Consider the following 23,270-nt stretch of genomic DNA (forward strand, 5'->3'; position numbering starts at 1 on the left):
GGGAACTCAGAGCTCAGTCCTCTAACTTGTAATGAGCTCATGTTCCCTGCAAGTGAAGAGGGGGAAGCAAAGGTGGCTCTGGACTCACATTGGCTGGACCATCCAACATTCTGTTGGCCCAGGAAGAATGCAGCATGCTCCAGCCATGGCCCCGATCACTCAGAAAAACCTCTATAAACGGAGGTTGGGAGTGCACGCTAGCTTTGTGCTACTGAAGGCTCTCTCTGACCTGAGGATCTCCAGTTGTCCTACTGGGGCAGCTTTAATTCCCCCATGCACACAGGGAATTTAGGATGACTTGAGGATCTGGCCCTTTGGTTTTTCAGCAGGAAACACCCTTCAGCTCGGAAGATTCCAGTTCCAGGACTGTACGTGAACAACGAGTTCTAGGCTAGCTGAAAGGACAGCTACTAGCATGGGATGTCTATGACCTAATTACTTCTATTCTAAATCAAATGATTTAAACAATGAAATCAGGGAATGAAGAGCATAGACTCATAGACAGAAAAGAGAATTTACATGATACCGCCAATGATCCAAATAAGCACAGGATGAAGAACCAAAGTAGAATTAGAAACATCTAACTCCTAACAAGAAATTGTACATATCCTAATGCTACATAGTCAAGTTATCCCTGCAACAGAATTAGGAGCTATTACAGTAGTGTCTTGTAATAAAAACCAGCAGACAAGGTGTTTCAATTGTTGCCATGAATGATAAAGGAGATGGAGGTGATGTGTTGCAGCTGCTGAATTATATGGATTACTATCAAGATTAAACATAGAGTCTATGGTTTGTAGGATCAACAGATTAACGATGTTTTGAATATGGGATTATGCAGTATTTGGATAAATGAAGAAACACATTTCTGTCACCTATGCTACTTGATTTACATACTTTGCTTAACTTACATAGATCATTGGGACCTCTGGCCAGTAGATTTATTGGGCCAAAGGCAGACCAAAGGAATTAAACTATATTGAAGTCAATGAAGGATTAACAGCCAGATTGAGTTTGGCCTACTATGCCATTGACAAATGCATTGCATGCCTCTCAAGTAGGATATTTAAAATAGTTCACCACTGGCATAACTCTTCTGCCCCTAAAGCCAGTGGTAAATTACCACTGATTTCACTGGGAGCAGAGCTAGGCCAGTGATGATAGTGCTTTTGAAAATCTCACCCACTGCTGAAGAAACAGTTGAAATGAAGCGTGAAGCAAATCTGAATTATATCAAAAAAGAGCCAGCAAGTAAAAACTAGCATATATAATAATATACATTGGAGTTGCAGCTTTCATCTGAAAATTCCCCACATAGTTAACAAATGATGTTGTACATGTATGACACCACTGGGGTATCTCTGGGTTGGAAGGCACCAGCCAGCTGGAACATAGGACTCCACATATCACTGAAAGAAATTAGTATTTGGTTAAAGACAATGAGGGGATCCCTTAATCTTATGAAAAATGGTTCAAGATCTTTCATGTCCATACAGAGCAGATGGAATTGTGAGAAAGGCCTATGCAGAATAAACTATGCAGTGCTCTGTTGATCTAAATAGAAAGGGAGAAGGTTTACGTTTACCCTCCTGAGAGGAAAAGTTATGTAAACCAGTACCTCTCATTGAGAGTACCAGCCTATCTGGGGGGTGTCTGGGCAGGGCCGTCCCTAGGGGCATGCACGGCCTGGGACAAATCGGCCTGTATGGGCCCCCCCTTAACATTTTTTATACAGGTGAAATCTGTTGCGGGGAGGGGTCACCAGTGCTGGCGCCAGGCCCCCCACTAACCTCCCAGGCAGGCCTGGTCCCCCAAACTCCTAACCCCCCCAGGCTGGCCTAGCATCCCCCGCACGACACATGCACACTGATGCGTGGGGTCCCCCAAAGCACGGGGCCCGGAGCGGTCACCTGATTCACCATACCCAAGGAATGGCTCTGTGTCTGGGCATGACAGCAAGAAACTGGGTGGGCAAGACTTACTTTTGACACTAGCCTCCTCAAGAAAGAGCTGAAGAAAAAGTTTTCTACTGTTTCAGAGGGCACTCTACATGAAGAGTCTAGCCAGGTGCTCTGAGACAACTGGTTCTGAGACAGCTGGTCATGGTAACAAAGGGGATTTGAAGGTATTTACAGTTGTAGATGGAAGAGACACAGGTCTGAACATTGTAAAAATAAAGAGGAGCCCTGGTCTTGGCCAGTGGTGGGAAAGGGGGTACCGTCCAATAGAGAGGTTAGGGTGATGTGTGGTGCTTTGATCTGGATTTAGATCCAGACTCTGCAAAGTTTTGGTTTGGCTTCCCCTCTTTATCGGCTTTTGTTGGAATATATTTTGTCCTGTGGCAGGGACGTAACTGCTATTAATTTGAATGTGCATCAAGGGGAGAATACAATCCTTGGTCTTATACTGGCATGCACTTTTCTCCGCAGTTAGAAATTAACCCTCATTGTTCCTACATCTTTCAAAGGTTTGTATTGTGCTTATACAGCTTTTAAGGGCTGTATTTTAATCAACAAAGCTAGGAACAACGCCTTAACATACTGATTTCAATGCACGGGTACAGCACTGACCCCCTCCAGAGCTATATAGGAAACCACTAATGGATGACTCAGTCAAACAGCAGTCCCAGGAAGAGAGGAAGGCAATCACAATACACTGTGTGAAGCAAAACCACTGGAACAATCACAAGGAACTGGGTTCACAGCTGGATTCAGGATGGATGGTTGTGAAAGAAAAGGCTGTTGCTCAGGGACATCATATTAATTAAAGAGGAATGACTTCTCTCCTCTAGCCTGAGGGGTGTGGGTGATGGGCTGTCTTTTTTGGTGTGGGCAAGGAAGTCCACAATGACTCTCCAATCTCCTCTCTCCACTCCACCATCATTCAAGGATGGGAGTTTTGGGGCCTTTTCACCCCCACACTACTAAGAGAACAGGGTCTCCAGATTACCCCCCGTCTCTTTTCTCCTGGGGTATGTGGGCAGTGATTTTTTTTCCTGTTGGGAAGCAGGGCCTCTGATCAGCATCCCTGCTCCCCTGTTCAGGGGTGGGGACCCTTGCAAAGGTTTCTTCTCTACTCACACAGGGACTCCAGACAGTGATCTCTTTCACTATCTCCTTCCTCCATCCAGCCACCCCGACCTTACAGTGCAGCCCTAGCGCTGTCCCACACGATCAATAGGCTCCGTGGCTTTTTCCAAGGAGCAAGGTCTGAAAACGCCCACGAAGGGACGTGGCTATAATCTTGTTTGCCCAAATTTCTGCCTCCTGCCTGCGTGCAAAGGGGACCCGCCTCGTCCCAGGGCTTGGGTGCCCTTCCCCTGCCCTGGCTGTGCTGCAAGCCCAGGGGGGCGGGAGGGGGGACTTTGTGGGAGCCCCTTGTTACCATGTTGGTCACCCTGACACGTGGGGCTGTGTCCTCCCCCCTTTTTAGGGCAGGGGGTCCCCGGGCGTGTGGGGCTGGGAGCAGAGGGATTTGGCAGCTGGCAAATTGGGTGTGGTGGGGCCCCCTCTTGTCCCCTTACCCGCCCACAGAGTTAGGGTGCTGCTGGGGCTCAGAAAGCAGCTGCCTCCCCCCCCGCCGCCGCCGCCGCCCAGCTGCTCTCTCTGCCTCTGCTGCAGCATCGGCGCCCGCCCTCGGCCGGCAGATGGCGCCAGATCTCGCCTCTCGGCCGCCCGCCCGCGGGCAGCGCAGCGCGCACCTCCAGACAGGCGCACAAAGCGGCGGGGCGAAGCCGTGTCGGGGCTCGCCGCGTCTCGGAGCCACAGGCAGGGAACCAGCGGCGGCGGCACGAGCCGAGCGCCCCGGCCGGCCCCAAGGTAAGTGCCTGCAAACTTCGCGCTGCGCCCCGCTCTGCTCGCGGGCTCCTGTCCCCGGACGGGGGGCTGCGCTGCGCTGCGCCGCGGGGTTCGCTGGGGCTTCCGCGCCCCGGAGTTGCGGGAGGGCTGCGCGGAAAGGCAACTTCTCCCCCTGCCCGCGGGCAGCGCCTGGCCGCCCCTGCCGGGCTGGGCCGCTTGCGGCTCGGTTTCGGGGCCGGGGGGCTCTTGGGGGGGCTGGTTGGAGGCTCTCCCGGCTCCCAGCCACCTCCCCATCCAGGCAGGGCAAAGGCTTCCCCGGGCAGCGCTGCTGTGGCAGAGGCATCCCCCGCCCCCACACCCCTCGCCCCCCAAACCTGGCTGCCGCTCACCCCCCCAGCTCTGCTCGCTTTGCTGCTCCTCTCTTTGCAGATGACTAGGATAGTGGTAATTGTTGCTTGGTGTTTTCTGCAAGTGGAAGGCAGGCATCCAGAAACCCTCCCCAGTCACCACAACAGTGGCAATTTCTTGGACAACGACAAGTGGCTGAGCACCGTCTCGCAGTATGAGAGAGATAAATACTGGAACAAATTCAGGGATGTAAGTACTTCTTTCTTTACCGAGGCGCCTGCTTTTCAGTGTATTTCTCCTGTCTTTTAGTGGCAGTGGGTGGGGGGAGAGAGAGAAGTGTACTTGGTGCCACCGGTTGCTGCTGGTTGAGCTTTAGTGTTGTCCAGAGTCAGATGTTTTAAAAGCAGAAGCCATGGACTAATCACACCCAAATGATCAACAGCATTTTGAGCTAGATGTCAGCCAACATATAAGAGTGTGATCTTGAATATTCTATCGGGGAGTAACTTTGAGAAGTTTCTCTGCCTGCTGATTAAGAGATCAGTGACTGCGAAAGGATGAAATGTATTGAAAGATGTATTGATTCCAGACACAAGGTAGTAAACCCTGAAACCTTTTCTCCTGCATAGGTGGTAGAAAAATAAAGCTGGCAATTGTATGATCAGTTCTGCTCATGGAAATGGTTGGATTAAGGAAGCAATTTTCTGAGAAAATTTTCTTGTAACAAAAAGCAGCATGAAATAACTTAGACCTTCCAGTATGTATCTGTGCAATGGAATACAGCTACTTTGCACTGTTTGTTTCAGCGTATTATGCTGCAGAAAGGAACAAGTCTTGAATTCCCATAGTTTCCATGCAGAGGGGTACAGTGAGGCAATGCAATAGGAGGTGAAATGTATTTCCCGGTGCTCCTTTTGGTCTTATAGACGAACCTTTGAGAGGAATATCGAGAGATCTGCTTGAGTCTATTCAAGACTGAATAGGGGGCACATGACTACTAATGCTGACAATTAGCAAACACAACGTTGTTAGATATTCCTTATTGCATATGTCTGCAGTGTGATTCTATAAATGGGCACTAAAAGAAGGGAGTGTAGCCAGCTGGCGGTTACATGGAAAGACCGTTGTAAGAAAGGAGTGGCAGTATATGTTGTATTAAAAACATTATATTTTATGCTTTGCATCCTTGACATTGTGTTACGCCTTGCAAAGAGTGGGGCAAGATGCAATAATTAAAATAGCACCTAATTGTCTGGTTTTTATAGACTAAATCTTAATTGTGGTTGTGGATTGCTATCCTTTTGTTTTGGGTAGGCAGGTTGCTTTTTTGTTTATCTGTCTTTTACATTTAAACTTTAGACTTCCTTCATGGAGTTACCAATGACTGCCTAGGTTCTTGCTATCATAAGGAGCTCAGTATGCTAGAGTATTGCCCTAAAGTTGGTGGAAATTAATGTCAGGAAATAGGTCCATGACCTCTAGTTATAAGGTCCTTCTGTTGAGTCTGAAGTTGTTTTCTGTTGATGAAACTTTGGAAAAGCTGTACATGTGCAGCAGCTACTATTTTAACAAACAGTTCCTACAAATATATATACATATTATGGAGTCACAGATATTTAAGTTAGGAGGGACAATTGTGATCATCTAGTCTGGCTTCCTTCATAACAGAGATTATTAGGTTTAACCCAATAATTTCTGCGTCAAGTCCCGTATGATGATTTAGCAGTATTCAGAGAGAGGGTGAAAACTATTAAAGGCAAATCAATCAGTACAACTCTTCCTTTAATTTGGGGACAGAATTTTAATAAGGATTTCCCAACATCTTCCAACAGTTGAGTCCCTTTGCTTTCATTCTGAGCCCTTCCAAAAATTACTCTTAAACTGAAACGAATCATTCTTCCAGCTGAAAGGCTTGAAGAAAGTTTAATCACCTGGTTGTGTTGTTTTTTTTTTAGTTTTCCAAATGGAGTTGTCTGGGAAATGATCTTTTTTTTTTCTTTTGTGAAAAATTTCAGTGAAGATAACCTTTTATCATAGTCATCAACATTTTTGTTTGAAAATCTTTTTTTGGGGCAGAGGGTTTGTCACAAAACCAAAAATAATTTTAGTTTTCACAACCAAAAGCTTTAAAGCTTTAAAGTTCAAATTTTCAGTTGTCAAAAACCAAAATATAATTTTGATTGTTTTTGACCAAAAGTTTTGAAGAAAAAGAATTTTCTTGAAAATTTTTCCTGTTTGTTGCCAAAGCTATATTCTAGGAGAAAAGGAAACATTTTTAGAGAGAAACTTTTGCACGCCTCTATATCTAAACATAAACAAAGGGACTTTTTGAAGGGATTGCTCAAATATCTTTCTGCTTAAATTATTTAAATAGTTTTGTTTATACACATGTGAAATCTGAATTGGCTAATTAACAATGACAAAGGCACACATAATTCTAAATGATTCCAATAATGGCATAGTGAGTACATTTATAAAGTTTGCGGATGATACCAAGCTGAGAGGCGTTGCATGTGCTTTGAAGAAAGAATGAAAATTCAAAATGATCTTGACAAACTGGAGAAATGGTCTCAATTAAATAGGATGAAATTCAATAAGGACAAATGCAAAGTACTGCTTATGAAAGAATAATCAATTGAATAAATACAAAATGGGAAATGACTGCCTAGAAAGGTGTACTGCAGAAAAGGATCTGGGGTTATAGTGCATCACAAACTAAATATGAGTCAACAGTATAATACTGTTCCAACACAAAAACCCAAAGAGCTAACATCTGGAATGTACTACCAAGAGTATCGTAAGCAAGGCACAAGAAATATTTTTTCCACTCTACTCAGCACTGATAAGGTCTCAACTGTAATAGTGAGTCCAGTTCTTGGAACCACACTTCAGAAAAGATGTGGACAAATTGGAGAAAGTCCAGAGGAGAGCAACAAAAATGATTGTCTGGAAAACGTGACCCATGAAGAAAGATGGGGGGGAAGAGGGAAGGGTTTGCTTAGTCTGGAGAAGAGAAAACAGGGGTACATATCAGCCTTCAAGTACATAAAATGTTCTTTTATAAAGAGGAGGGTGATAAATTGTTCTCCTTAGCCACCCAGGACAGAACAAGAAGTAATGGTCTTAAATTGCAGCAAGGGAGATTTAGACTAGACATTAGGAAAAAATTCCTAACGGTAAGGGTAGTTACGCACTGGAACCATTTACCTAGGGAGGTTGTGGCATCTGTGTCGTAGGTTTTTAAGAACACGTTAGACAAACACTTGTCAGAGATGGTCTAGATAATACTTAGTCCAGCCTCAGTGCATGGTACTGGACTAGATGACCTATCAAGGTTCCTTCCAGTCCTACGTTTCTAGGATTCTATGATCAACCTGATGCTGCTTATGTGACTTACCAGTGGGTGGGGCACAAAGACTCTTACTCTAATGGGGTTGCACACATGTTTTGCCAATGTTTGAAATAATAAAAACCTTGCGTTCTCATGGTAGTGTGGAGTTGTGCTCCTGATAGCTTTATTTTACTAAAAATATACTCCTGAATGTTGTGTGAGATCTTACACACAAGTCAGGAAATTTAAAGTTATGGATTCTGCAACAACTATACACCACACATACTTCATATATTTGTTCAGGACCAAATCCTCCATGAGAGAACCTGCTTAAACGTAGCAAAACTAGTGTGGTTCCACACTACCTACAATTTCAAGGCAGTGTTCACCACAGATCAATTGATGAACCTTTTTGTGTAGAAAGCTCATCGTGAGAATTAAGTTACAATGAACTATGACCACTTTACCCCTGAATTAGAGCAGCCACATGGGGGTTAATGTGCTTTAAATTATGTGCATTGACTTCATGGTTTTAGTTGATTTGCCTTAACTTTCCTGAGTGTCCCAATGTAGACATCCTCTAAGCACATAGTAGCAACCAGCTACACAGGGACTATGCAGGTGCTGCGTGCACCTCCAGGGGAAAGGTCTTTTACTCCCATCTACCACGTACAGCAGGGGTCTCCAACCTTTTTAAGCACAAGATCACTTTTTGAATATAAATGCAACCCAGGATCTACCCTGCCCCTTCTCCGAGTCCCGTTCCCTTCCCTTCGGCCCCGCCCCACTCATTCCATCTCCCCTTCCTCCGTTGCTCACTCTCCTCCACTTTCACTGGGCTGGGGCAGGGGGTTGATGTGGGGATGAGGGGTGCAAGCTCTGGGAGGAAGTTTGGGTGCAGAAGGGGGCTCCGGGATGAGGCGGGGGCATGGGGTGCTGGCTCTGGGAGGGGGCTCAGGCTGGGGAGAGGGTTGGAGTGCAGGAGGGGTGTGGGCTTCCGCTCTGGGGTGCTTAACTTGGGTGGCTCCCGGGTGGTGGTGCGGTGGCGGTGCAGCAGGGCTAAGGCAGGCTCCGTGGCTATCCTGGCCCCGCGCCTTTCCCAGAAGCTTCCAGCATGTCCCTGCAGCCTCTGGGGGGGCAGGGGGGTCTCCGCGTGCTGCCCTTCCCTGCAGGCACTGCCCCGTCTCTCCTATTGGCCACAGTTTCCCGCTCCTGGCCAATGGGAGCTGCGGGGGTGGTGCCTACAGGCAGGAACAGCTTGCAAAGATCCCCTACCCCCCCACACACGCCGGGATGTGCCGGCCGCTTCTGAGAGCGGCCCAGGGCCAGGCCTGACAGGGAGTCCGCCTTATCCCTGCTGCGCCGCTGGACTTTTAGCAGCCAGAGACTGCGATCGACTGTCAGAGGCTCTGCGATCGACCAGTCAATCGCGATCGACTGGTTGGCGACCACTGACATACAGCATCTCTGGATGAAGTATTTTACTTCGGCTTTGCACATGGGCCCATCATTTTACATTAAAGTTAATACTGTAGGGCCTGATCCTGCCAATGCTGTTGGGCAGAAAGCCTGACCCTGTGCCATTGATCTCAATGGGAGCGAGATTGGGGCAATAGTTATTGCTACTTTTGAGTCGTCCAAATAACTTCAGGGAGTAAAATTATTCATATGCATAAATGTTTGCACAATTAGGGCAAATATATACAGTAACTGAGAATGCTACATATGCACAAGAAAGCTGAGAGATGGTTGCTGTAGTAATGGCAACTTTGAACACTTCGTTGTACTTGTCTGCATGTATAAATCTGTCGTAATGTTGCATTAACGTGGTTTTTGAAATTGATGTATAATTAAACCTGAAATTTTAAATCGGGCTTCTTTAATTTCTGGCAATATTTTGCAAAATGAGTTGGTTCTTTTGCTGTATCAAGCAGTGGTCCAGTATGGTCTGCTCTGGGAAGATAGCTATTGATTGTCTTTTTAGTACGATCCATTTTTCTTTTGGGCAAAGGCAGCAGGATGGTTGCATATGATGGCCCACTTGTCATTACTCTTTTATGAGAACAGAGCACTGAAGTGCACCTCAGAGAAGTCTGCATTATATATGCATGATCAGGTTGGTGTGTGGGCTGACTAAATTTTTAAGGGCTGACTAAATTTTAATAGCATGAACTGATGACCTTTCAACATCATTAAAAGACTTTAAAGCATTCAGTTAAACTGAACTCTCTTAAAATAAATATTTTCATGTCCTACAATACTTGGACACTGAGCTGATTGGGTTGACTTTCTGGATTGCTTTTCTAAACTGTGAATAATTTCTTTTGTACTAACTTCACAGTGTATATTTTTTCCTCACTTTTTTTCATAGCAGGGCCAACCGGGGGGAGGGGGGCAAGTGGGGCAGTTTTCCCCGGGGCCCCCACGAGAATACAGTATTCTGTAGTATCGCAACTTCTTTTTATGGAAGGGGCCCCTGAAATTGCTTTGCCCCAGACCCCCTGAATCCTCTGGGCGGCCCTGTTTCATAGTCATTGTAGGTTTCTCCATTTATAAACTGTACAACAGCTAGTTGCTTTGGTGCTTTCAGAGAAGGGCGCAGCGATGGCTTAAGATGGATGGAGTAGGTTTTGATGATTCACAGTGAATCATCACCGTTACAGACATGACAGATTTGCTGTGACTGGGTAGAGGTCAGTCTGATGTGCATGTTGTCAACAAGCTTCTTAACCTAGGGGCCCAGTTCCTGCACTGGGGTAACTCCAGTCATTGAAGTTGCATTAGGTCTAAATTTGGCCTTTAGTAGTTTAGAAAGACAGGAATGAAGTTATTTATTTGCTGATTTTTGAATTTGCACTTAGAAGGTGAAATTTTTAAATGCATTACTTGCAGTTGCAATTAAAGTTATTTAGATGCCTAAACGCTGCTTATATCTTTGCAATATTGTAGACTCTACAATATTAGTAGATGCCTAAATAACATCAGCTGTGCCTACAGTTGCTGCTGCAAAAAGTTAGACCCAGCTGAAGTTGAGAAAAAACAAATACACAAAAAAGGCCCATATTTTTGTGTCACAGAAATATTTTTTCCTTCAGATATGTGCTGATGGTTCCCACTCCATTGTTTGAAAGCAAGCTGGCAATGTGTATACAAGGGTTGAATTAGGCCCTTTGATGTTTCTCAAAATACAGAGTAAGGCTTCAGTTCTGTAATCAAACCTATATAGATCAGGGGTCGGCAACCTCTGGCACGCGGCTTGCCAGGGTAAGCACCCTGGCGGGCCAGGTCAGTTTGTTTATCTGCCGCATCAGCAGATTCGGCCGACCGTCTTCCCACTGGCCACGGTTCGCTGTCCCAGGCCAATGGGGGAGGCGGGAAGCCACGGACATCACATCCCTGCCAGGGTGCTTACCCTGGTGAGTCGTAGGGTGACCAGATGTTCCGATTTTATAGGGATAGTCCTGATTTTTGGGTCTTTTTCTTATATAGGCTCCTATTATTCCCCCCACCCCCTGTCCTGATTTTTCACACTTGCTTTCTGGTCACCCTAGCGAGCCATGTGCCAGAGGTTGCCGACCTCTGATATAGATGGATGTTTGTGCCTGAGTAGATGACTGAGGCCAAAACGCAGTGAAGTGAGTTCTTATGAGCCTGTGATGTGAATAACCGTAGGCATTATTGTGAATAACGATATGTATTATTGTGAGTAATAAGCCTGTCTGCCACAGCTCAAGGTGTTTGTGGAGGTCTGGCACATAAGGCATAGTGTGAGTCTTCTCTTAATGTTAGGTCTGTCGTTAATCAAAATTATATGGCTGAACTAATTCTATTACTTCCAGCTAGAAGTCATATCTGCTACATTATATTAATACTTATATATATTAAAATGTAATAGGTTCAACTAGTTGTATATTAAACTGCAAAAATTTGAAAAAGTTAATTGAATATAAAGGCTCCAGTAATAAGGAATTTCAGAAAGAAAGCTAAAAATCTTGGCTTTAACTCATGCTTGCGCATGGCAGAATGTCAGACCAACTTCTGAGCACCATTTAAGCATTCTCTGAATTTCCTGTCTTCTGGCGTTTTACGGCAAGTGATAATGCTAACATCTCTTTAAGTGTAGAGCTGCTTGAGGATGATGTACTTGGTGTATGTGCATAATAAACAGGGCATGAAGTGGTGTCCTCTGCATGTTTATAATGACCAGTTCCTCTAACTTAGCACACATGAGCACTGTGAATAGTTGCGGTTAATTTAAATATATTGCTTTCCTGAGACGATTGTGATACTATTGGTCCCCATTAGTCCATCCCTGGAAAAAAATCACAGTGGTGGGATGTGAGGGAGGGACTCTCTGCAAGAATTCATTCATGGAGGTTCCTGTACCTCATCCTGCTTCACTTGTGGGTTTGCCCAGGGGCCCACCCTCATACTTGGCAGGGGAGTATGAGCTAGTGAACTGAGCGCTGGACTGAGAATCAGAAGATCTGAGCTTTATTCCCAACTCTGGCCTGTTGTGTGACCTTGGCAAAGCCCCTTTGATCCTCCTATCCCCCTTGTCCGTCTTCTCTATTTAGATTTAAACTCTGAATCATTTGGACTGCTCTCTCACTGTGTGCTGAGTGCTGCACAAACACAACGGGGCTTTGATCTCAGTAATACAAGTAAATAGCAATAATAATCCCCAGAGATCTTCCATCCACGTGGAGGCCTGTGCCTTCACGCTGCCTCTGGTCCCTGATCGTGCGGGGTGGGGGATGCTGCCTGGTAGTGCAGGTCAGTTGGAGCCACATTGCCAGGGATTCCCCCAATTGCAAATGCACACAGGGCTCCATAGAAAAAAATAATACAGTCCCAGGCTATCTTGTCCTTTCTGACCTAATTTCCACATTGCTCCCCCTCCATCCACCCAGCTTCTTCTCCCCTTGACTCTCTCACTTTCCACTTCTCCTTCCAGCTTAGACCCCCGACACACCTGTATGGGATTCATAGGGTGGTGTGGGTACTACTATGAGGATTGCTGAGCCCCCTCACGTAGCTTTGTGGAAGTGGAGAGGTCTACTCGCACACATATAGGGGATACAGCCTGGCCCATAATTGTGCTATGTAGCAGAGAGGTCTCAAATCAGCAACTGGCTAGGTTTTGTGATGGGACACAGAAGGACCCTAGCCTTTTACGTCAGAAGACTTGAATTCCAAGTTTGCTTTGTTAACCTGTGTTCATGTGTATAGACTCCAGTGGACCTGCACCTGCTTACACCATGGCTGAATTGGGCTGCGTATATTTACCAGGCACGTCAGCACAGTCTGGCATGCATGGCAGTGTCTGTTCAACAGAGGAACAATACTAGAATACATGGGTTGTTGCAAAGCAGAACTGAGGTGCAGTGACCAGAGCTGTGTGCCAAAGCTTAAATAACAGCAGCAAAAGACTAGGGCCATGATCTGACTAAATTAATTCATAATCTGTTTTTAAAGAGGAAAATATGCTTTCTAAATATCACTACTTTTAATGTCCTTTTCCATCAGGGCATTTTCCTTTTGTTGTGGACAAGGAGAAAAATAGTGGCATTTAACACTAGAATAATTAATTCAGAAGGTAGAGCCCAATATGTATAATTAACTGACACACATAGCTTGCTTATGAATGACCTGAGATTCTAGTGCTAAATAGGTCACTAGAAAAGAACATAGTTAGCTTTAATATCATATTATATGGAAATAAAACCGTGATTTGGAGCTTGATGGCTTCCTCCCTTATGGAAAAGGCCTATAGAATTTAATCACAATTATATCTCTGGTATAGAATTCTATAGGTTTTTAAAATGTCTATTAATTTCTACCGGGTTTTAGAGTAACCATTAAAGGACTCTATTGGTTTTGTCCACATTAAATTTTATAGGACTTTTTTACCCATAAGTGTGGCTTTATTACCGATTTAAAACTGTATCTGCGTCAGATTCCTTAAAGACGAGGAAACTATAACATGATTCTGGATGTAGATGGTACAGTTTGAGCATTGCAGTGGAGCTAAAGGAAATATTGACGTAGAGGGCATGCTGTTCATTTGGAGGGACAAAAGAGAAATCTTCTGTTTTTTGATGAATGATAGGTTGAGAAATGAAGAAAGAATCTGGAAACTCAAGTACCTGCACATGGCAAACAGTGAGAGATCCTTCATGAATGGAGAAGGGCATTCAAACCCAAACCTCTGTACTTAGGGTATGCATTATCTTTATATTCTCAAAACCCATCTCTCCTCAAATAAAAATAAATGTGGGCCAATTCCATTGTCAGCAATATTAATGAAATCCTAGGAACAATAGAACCAATATAGCCGAGAACAAAATGTGTCTCTATCTCTAGCTACTCATTAGAGCAGGTATAAAGCACAGCGGATTTTAAAGTAGGCATTTTAGGCCACATTCTGTTATGTAATGATGTGGCTGTATAGAAGGGCTTGTGATTCTCTGCTCATAGTGTGTGATTTGAATCTTTCTTATATTAGTTTTATACTTATGACCTCGGTGGGGTTACACCTGATTTAAGGTAAAGGAGGATCAGCCTTATTCGTTCAGGTTTGCTTAAATATATGAACACAGATGCCTCCATGTTGTTTTCTTGCTTTTGATTATTAGTGGAGGAAATGGTGGTACAGGTCTGTCGCATCTTACGCGCATTTAACATGCACGATTTCAGCTTTATGCAGTTGGCAAAAACAAAACAAAAAAAAGAGAAAAATAACAATTTTAATACTGTACCTGTAGTGTGGGTGATTCCGCCCGCCATTACACTCAGTGTAATTTTGGCTATATGCAATTTTTGCTTTATGCACTGACTGTGGAATGTAACCCCAGCATAAGATGTGACAGACCTGTAATTGAATGTACAAACATGTGGAGGTGTTAAATATACCAGCATTTGTCTTCCTTCTGAGTGACCTATGTTTGTAATGCTAAACAGGCCACCAGAGCTGTACAGCATTATCAAATAATAGAGTATTAAGGTTGAGACTTGCCTGGCTGTGATCCACCCATCTCCTCTAAAATCCTCTTTCAAAGGTCATTTCCATTTCTCATTTTGCATGTGAACAAATAACAAGTGTTTGTTCAAAAACAACAAGGAGTCCAGTGGCACCTTAAAGACTAACAGATTTATTTGGGCATAAGCTTTAGTGGGTAAAAAACCCCACTTCTTCAGATGCAAATTCTTCAGTGTTTGCAGATTCTTCAGTGCTTGTTCTGAATTTGAGGTGATTTGGACAAATCAGTTGTAAGATGCAGGACTCTGGGGAGGAGGATTGTGGTGTTCATGGTTTGAAAACTCTGTTCAAGAATTCTTTAACACATCTCATCTTAAAAATTGCTTTTCCTTGAAGCACCAAAAGATCTAGGGTGAAATCTTGGCCTCATTGAAGTCAAGAGCAAAATACTCATTTTGACTTTGAGACCAGGATTTCATTTTTACTGAATAGTGTCAAATCTTAGCCAAGGAAAGGTGAAAGCTAGTCACGGGTGTATTAAGAAAATCTGAATAGTTCACCAGACTGTGATGTACTTTTAAAGGGTGCCACATGACTGGAAGTGACCTAAAGCATCACCCAGTGTAAATCAGAATAGCTCCATGGAAGTCAGTGGGGAGCCAGTTTTTCTAGAAATTATGCATTGTACAAACTAGGAGTAAAGGTGGGAAGACTGAGGATGGTCTCACTGGAGAAGAAGAGTTAAAGTTAAACATGAAAGATTTGAACGTTTGGAAACTCACACTTACAGCACCAAAAGTGATCTTAATATTTTTGCCCTCTCTAGTGAGACCATCCTCAGTCTTCCCATCTTTACTCCTACTTTGTAAGATGCATAATTTCTGGATAAACTGGCACACCTCTGCTGACTTCCATAGAGCTACGCTGATTTACACAAGACCTAATCCTTGAAGTCTCTTCCAGTCACATGGCACCCTTAAAGGTTTCTCCGTTTATAGTGCTTGTTTTTTATTTATAACTTCAGCTTCCTTGCAGTGTATTTTTCCCCCTAAATTAAATTACTGATGTATCTGAGACTTAACTCCATCTTAACAAAGTGGTTTTGTCTGGGGATATAGATAGCACTTCCTTGGTTATCTCATCAGTGGGTTTGTTGTGGCAGCCTGGCAGCTAAAAATCGAAGTACTCATTTGAACCGAACACCTATTCTGTGAGTTTAAAGAGAAGATTATGTTTTAGAATGCAGTTTATGGCTAAAATAATTGCCAAGTTACTAAATAGAGGCTTTAGCAGGAAAACTTTTGTGCCTCAGTAGATCAGTCCTTGCCTGTCACCTGTACAGCTTGGTATGTAACGCAGGGGAACAGAAAATCGTTCTCCTGAAATAGGTGCAAGTGGACTTAAATTAATTCTGCGATCTTCTTAATGAACTTTGTATTATAAATCCACTTCACAAAGTTCCCTCTCCAGGACAGATAGAAAATGTGTTTAAATAAGGCCAGTGCTTTAGGGCTAGGGTTAAATCTAGTTTCTGAGAGAGACCCTTCAAACTTATCCTGCCTTACGGTCAAATTCTGGTTAGCAATGAGAAGGGAAGCTGTGGTGTTGCTGTCTGCCGGTCAGGGCAGGATTCCCTGGGAATGGCTAATGGGACATGCGGATGGGTCAGGTGCACACAGCTGCTCATTTGTTATAGACCAGCATCTGTAACCCCCTCCTATCTTATAACTGCAGAACACTGCATATGTGCTAGCCAGTCGGGAGAGCTGCCGATGCCCCTACCCTGCAAACCATGCACCACTGTCCACAGTGCCCTGGCACGTCCCTGTGCCTAGCAGTTCCATGGTTATTCAGTTAGGAACCTGCCCTGTCAGTTGTGTCGAGACCATGAAGATCTTTACTCTTTACTCATTAGCATAACTATGCAGCATAGGACAGGAGTTGGTTCTTCATTCTGTTTAAACAGTTTAAATAGAAACAATTATCTCCTTTAAAACAAAACCTACCGCATTATTTACATGCTACATATCTGTTGGCAATGTCCACATGATAAACAGTGGGAATGTGATTCCTTCTTTCCCCAAATGTGGATTTTTCTCTCCATTTACACTGTTCTGAGATGCAGGACAGGAAATACTCATGGACCAACGACATTTAGCATCCAGTATCTTGTGAACCATCAGGACTAGAAGCGAGTGTTTTATCCCATGGAGATTTTGAATGTCCCTTTCAATTGGTGTAACATATTTGTTTCTAACATGAGCGATCGCACCGTAACATCTCTACATTATTATGCACAAAAGAGCTATTTTAGATCACCTTCAGAAAGTTCCTAAAATCCATTGGCCGCAATTTCTTCCTGTCTTTATATCCTCATCCTCTCACTTAGAATGACTGGCTTGTCACATCTTCTGAAGATTGCAGTCATCCCAAACTCATGGTGTTAAAACCTGTTGACTGTACCACACTGTGTAATCATCCACATTATTTCAATATGTATTCTTCCCAATCCATTATAGTGAGGCTTGGCAGAATTTAATTTTTATTGTTTGTTATAATTGTGATGGATAATATTGCTTTATTTTAAACTTTCTCAGTAGCACAAATGAATGTGTGAAGCATTTTTTCAATATTGATTTAAATTTTTCACAGTTGTACAAAATTATGGGAGAATCAGAGTGGGGGGTCAAACAATTATTTACGGAGAGACACAGATTCAAAAACGTTAAAACTTTGTATGTCAAAATATTAAAGTAAATTGCCTTAAATCAAACTCTAACTCAAGCAGCAAATTTGGTTATCATCAATGATAATATTTTTGTCAGTTTGTGTGTGCATGGTGAAATCAGGTTTTATTGACCTTTTACCAGTAAAAATCTAATCCTTCCAGGCCTAATTATAACAGATTCAGATCAATGGTCCTTGTATAGTTCTGAAAATTTTGGAGTACACTTAAACCCCACAGCAATGTTTCTGTAACTGAACTGTAGCAAATGTATGGCCACTTCTCCCAGTCTAGTGTAGTTTGAACACTCTTGACTTATGAAAGAATGCTGTCATTTATATACTGCTCTTCTATGTGCCAAGATCCACTATATTAAGGCTTTAGTCTCTTTGGTTTCAGTGAAGTTTTCCCAAGCTTATTGAATGTGCTATGCAAACTCTTGGTCTGGGTGTGAGTAGTAATCATAACATGGCGAAAAGGGGTACTTTGTAGAGGTCAGAACATTGTTTTCAGAGAGTTTTATCTAAATTTCAGGAAAAGTCTTGAAGAATTTTGTATTTTCCCAGGTCCCCAGATTTCCTGTTGTTGATTATAGCAGCACACGCCCATTTTATCTGAAACTCTGTTATCCAGATCTCTGGCATTATCTGAATCCCTGGGACAAGGGAATGGTTTGGATAATGGGGAGTTTTGGATAATAGAGCAGATTTCCCCACCCCCGCCCAGGATTGTGAAGAGAAGCTCCTGCAGTTGTCACCTTGCTGCTGAGGAATGGCTCCTGGGCCAGTGCAGGGAGCCTTCTGCAGCCTCACTGTCACAGGAGTGAATGAGCAGGGTCATGACAGCGGAGCTGCAGAGGGCTCCCTGCTCTGCTGCAGGGCCAGTGACATCCAGTCCTTGGAGGCGAAAGGTGCAGGGACGGCTGCAGTCCTGGCAGGACAAAGGGTCCTGACTGGGGGGGGTCTTTGCCCTGCACCTTGCGCATGCAGGATGGAGATTGCTGGCCCTGCAGCAGAACAGGGAGCCCTCTGCAGCCCTGCTGTCATGGGAGTGAGAGAGGCAGAGTAGAGACCCCTGTCAGGACTGCGAGGAGGAGGGGCCCCTGGCTATGGAGTACACCACCCCACTGCGGCAAATGAAATCAGTCTCCCCCATGCTATTCAGATAATTTGGAGTCTACTGTTTTCTACTATGGTAGCACCCAGAGACTCCAGCTGCGATTGAGGACTTGTGCAAGGAACTGTGCAAACACATAATAATGTAGTTGCTTCCCCAAAGAACTTCCAGGGTTACATTGTTCCAAAAAGGTGCCTAATTTTCATTTTGAGAAGAGACTTGGGCATCCCCCTCCACACCTACATTGTTACTTCATGCAAAGCCATTCACTTGGGCTTTAAGCAGTGATTTGAATTTCATCCAATGGCTGCAAAAAAAGGACCAGGTCTGAATAAATGCTTCCAACAAGTATGATGTGATTTGCAAAGGGCACTAACAAATAGGTTAGGCCTAATATTTAGTTTTGATTTAAAGACAGCTTGCATTTAATGGATGTGTGTCTGTCTTATTCAATTAAGAGAGGTTTTGGTCCTGGAAATATCTGAAACTTTAACTTTACAACATTGTCCGAGTGCCTGAACATCAGCTCATGGGATTGACTGTGATCAGGAGAGTTAAGTTTCACTCTTTATGCTGAGTAAAATAAGGCTACAAGTTTCTGGGTTTTCTGAGTCACCTTATCATGAAACAACTTAAAAATCAGATAGATCTAGTACAGTGTGTTTGTGGAATGGGTACTGTTAAAATGTTTGAGAATGTTTTGATGTTTGTTTGCTAACTAACAAAAAGTGAGACCCATGGAGAGGAGAGTTTTTCCACTTCTGTAAACTAAATGAAATTTTGGAGGATTATTAATCACACTTAGCGTTTGTACACTGCTTTCCTCCATAGGCCTTTTGAGATGATTAAGCATTATGATTGGGGTTTTCAAAGTCAATGGGATTTGAGCACATAACTCCCCTGGACTCCCTTGAAAATCTCAGTGAATTATCTCCATGTTACTGTTGGGAAACAGAGGCATAGAGAGTTAAGTGCTTAGTAATTTAGGAAATGAAGTCCCATTAAAAGTCAGTGGGAATTGATTTTTAATTAGCTTTAGGCACTTTTGAAAATTTTACCCTAAGTCACTTGCCCAAAATCGGCAGAGCTGGTAATAGAGCCTGGCTCTCCTAATTCTTAAACTAGTGACCAGTTCAGCAGAGAGTGGGGAAACTAGTTGATAGCATACTAATGTATGATCTTATTACCAATTAACTTTCTTCAGCTGAGGAAAAAGATCAGCAGTGATCCTGTGTGAAAGCCTTTTAGTTTAATTCTACTAAATAAAGAGCACAAAATGATTAACTTTACAGAATTGTTTTCATGGATCATTAAAATAGTGTACATAAATATATTACAGTAAAATCTATTTGGTAAGCACAAACAGGGTCTTATTTGACCAATTAGACAAGACAGTATATGACAATAGACATATTAGTCATGTTTATTGATGAGTGATGGATCGGGAGAAATACTCATCAGTAATTATTAAATTTACAATTGATAGGAAGAAGTTGTCTTTTGGGCTTGTGTTTAAGACACTGGGCTGGACTTTCTGTGTTTTGGTTTCTGGTTCTACCAGAGACATCCTGGTTGGCCTGGGGCAAATTACTTAGCATCTCTGTGCCTCAGTTCCCCATCTGTGAAATGAGAATAATAATTCCTTTCTCTCAACCTCATTCTGTCATGTCTATTTACTGTATAGGTAAAATGTTCCAAAATGGGTAAATCCTATTGACTTTGAAGCAGACTTAAGTTCCTAGTGCCCAAGTCCCTGCAGAAAATGACTTCAGCACTTTTGAATATTTAACTCTTTGGAGCAGGGACTGAATTACTATGTGTTTGTATAGTTTTTCTGTCTGTAAAATGGAAATGATGATACTGACCTTCTTTGTAAAGCATTTTGAGGTTTTCTGATGAAAAGTGCTGAATAAAATCTATGTGGTGGTGGTCTACAACATAAGATGAGCCTATTGGAACGATTCAGCAGCCATCCTAAGGCAGACCATAGAGCATCCGCACAGCTACAGACGTGACCACAACCTGCTACTCTCCATCCCCCACCCCAGAGGAGGTGTGGCCAATGGGTCCTTACAGGTTGCAGCCTCTCTAGCAATACCTTGGCCATACCTGCCCTACACAGCAGGTGTCTACCTGCAACATCACCTCCCCCACACGCTGCCATGGAGTAAGATTCAAGGAGTCAAACTCCTTGGCTCACAGAGGGGATACTCTGCTTCTCCGCTTGCCAGCTGCACCCTGCGCTGCATAGCTATGGCCATTCTGATGTGTATTAGCCCTTCTGCAGCCTTGGATGAGGTTAGTGACAGGATTCTGCCTTTTCTGCCTAAGGAGCTGTCCAGTGCTGAATCATTGGATTAGGTTCATCATATGCATCATATAATAACACCTAGCTTTTATATTTTGCTTTTCCTCAGTAGATCCCAGAGACCTTTACAAAGGAGGTTAGTAGCAGTGTCTCCATTTTACAGATGGGGAAACCGAGGCACGGGGCATTAGAATGTTTTACCCAAAGTCCACCATGAAACCAGCGGCAGAGCCAGGAGTAGCACTCAAGGATCCTGAATCCCAGCTCTATCCACTAAACTACATTCTGTGCTAGAATCAAGAAAACATAAGTTTAAAGGTTAGGTCCAAATGCTTTCCGTGGATGCATGAGTATCTGACAACAGAATTTACTTCTTGAAAATCATGCCTGGTGTTGGATGAATTTTGTCCACAGTATCTAGATTAAACCTAGCAACGACCTAGTTTGACATTGTGTGAATATGTCTTTATACCACATATACACATGATCCTCATGATGGCATATCGATATGGGAGTAGGTATTTCCCCAGGGAAAGTATTGCTACAGCTGAGATACCATTCACTACAGATTCCATGTGTGTTGATTTATTTTAACTTTATATTTAATTCCATCTGTTGAAGCTATGTACTGATAGTAAGTTAAAATCTAGTGATTATCTTAACTTGCCTGAGACTGATAAAGAGGAGAAGGCTGTCTTTTTAGTAACTCACCACTCTAATCAAAATCAGTAGCTGATCATCACTACAATGTCTCTTCAAATACATGATAGCGTTTTCATGACCAATCACATTCATTAAACACAACCAGAAATCCCACATTACATTTGGCTATAATGTAGATAACAGCCTGCAAAACAGAAGCTGCTGCTGAAAGGAAATATTTTAAAAGCTGGATTTTAAACTTGAGACTGTAATTAGAAAAAATGAGAGAACAGGCAAACTACTGCACAATCAATTGTGCATAGGTGCCACCATATGAGGAGATTCAATAGGACATATTTCTTTACTTATGAGGAGACCTCTGATAACTCATTCCTGGCTACATATCTTATCAATCTCCTCGTTCATGAGGGTAAATGTCATATCTGACCTACTCTGTATCTCATCTACATAACAGAATTATTTATTCCTTTATTGTTATAGTAGATGGGCTAGACTGAAATCATGATTATTATTTAGCACAGAATAATTTTTGGTTCTTTTTTTCTGGCTGCTATGAATGTGTGTGTCTGTTTTTAAACATGCACTCTGCCTTGGTAAACTAATCTTAAAATTATGTTTGGTTTAGCAACATTTCACATATAATGTTTTAAGAACTCTGTGACCCTGAAATTAAGTGGCATATAAAATTGTTAAAAGCACTGCTGGTTAAATATGGTGATCGGGCATCCCCTAGATTCTGTTAAACATAGTTATTCTGCATGTAAAGCTTTGTAGGAGGAAAAGGAGACTCAAGATACAGAAAATGTGTAAAGAAACTTTAATAGGCACAATCTATTTTTGAACTGTAAGATGCAGTCATATAAAAGGAAGGTGAGACATTTTAATGCCATTCTAAAATACAGTGAGGCTTCCAATCCTGAAGTCATCTCTCCCACAAAAATAATTTTTTTTATTATAACAACAACAATAAAAATCCTCGTTACCGTGGGCCATTTCCTGCTGCAGGGCCAGTGACATCCAGTCCTTGCAGGCGCAAGGTGCAGGGATGGCTGCAGTCCTGGCAGAACAAAGGGTCCTGACTGGGGGGCGGGGGTTATTTGTATTTTTATAAACTCAGAACTCCCCCATTGATTTCAATGGAGAAATTCAGTGCGTGGATCAGTGGTGGATATGCCCCTATATAATCAACGATGAGTAATTGTCTCAGTATTACGGAGGGGAAAGTACAAAAAAGGTGCACGTGGTGAGCTCATATTGGTCACTGCTTTTATTAGTGATAGAACAAACTGAACTGAAACCTAGCCCCAGGCAGGAAATCTTTGCCAAAACTGGTCTGAACCATTGCAGGACCAGCTGCATTGATCATCCAGGGCTGGTACAGGTGGTATGTTCCACTTAGGGACTGGATGACCATGCCCTAGCAAAGGTCCCATGCCCTAGCTTTGGTTCCCCCAAGAATGTGAATGCTGAAATTGGGATCATTGGCTGAATTTGCATCTTACTCATTCTTTATCTGCAAGGACTAAAATACTGGCAAGCAAAGAAATACCAAAACCCACCAGCTTTCTCATGAGTAAATGAGTGTTCAATAACTCAGTAGCCCCAATAAAAGCAAAAACTTGTTTGAGATAAAAATGTACCCTTGTAGAGCCAAATATAGGTGGGAGAACCCAGTAGGAGGAATTCCTTTCTAACGGCAAGAGGTGGTTGGGTCTAAGCCTATGGAGGGAATTATGCAGGATAAGCAATGGCATAATGAGCTCTGGAAGGACTCACCAAGGCAGCACATGGGTAAAGTGGATGGGGAAAACCTTGTTCTGCTTGGAAAATGCCTGTTCCACTGGAGAGAGCTGTCTGCATATTGCTTAGGATAGGAAAAAAGAAAGGCAGTGGGTTCTGTATGAACCCATGCTGACTCACTGCTGGCTAGCCACCAGATTGGTGGGCTGTATCGTTAATCAAGCTCTGCAGCTCCCTGACCTAGGCAGCAGGAGTACAAA

General features: G+C 43.2%; 1 protein-coding gene across 4 annotated transcripts in view; it reads left to right on the forward strand.

Annotated features, from left to right (window-relative positions):
• The first annotated feature begins 3,711 nt into the window (after positions 1 to 3,711).
• The window catches only part of SPOCK1 (SPARC (osteonectin), cwcv and kazal like domains proteoglycan 1), a 474,706-nt gene continuing 455,147 nt past the window's right edge, over positions 3,712 to 23,270 (forward strand). For 3 of the 4 annotated variants that reach the window (XM_045028925.1, XM_045028926.1, XM_045028929.1), the window contains exons 1-2: positions 3,712 to 3,818; positions 4,227 to 4,394. In XM_045028925.1, coding sequence (XP_044884860.1) covers positions 4,227 to 4,394 — 168 coding nt within the window. In that variant the 5' untranslated portion in view covers positions 3,712 to 3,818. Of the gene's footprint in view, positions 3,819 to 4,226; positions 4,395 to 4,613; positions 4,742 to 23,270 lie in introns of those variants that run through there. The other variant, XM_045028928.1, reaches the window with a different exon arrangement.

Source organism: Mauremys mutica, chromosome 8 (genome assembly GCF_020497125.1).
Source record: "Mauremys mutica isolate MM-2020 ecotype Southern chromosome 8, ASM2049712v1, whole genome shotgun sequence".
NCBI lineage: Eukaryota > Metazoa > Chordata > Testudines > Geoemydidae > Mauremys > Mauremys mutica.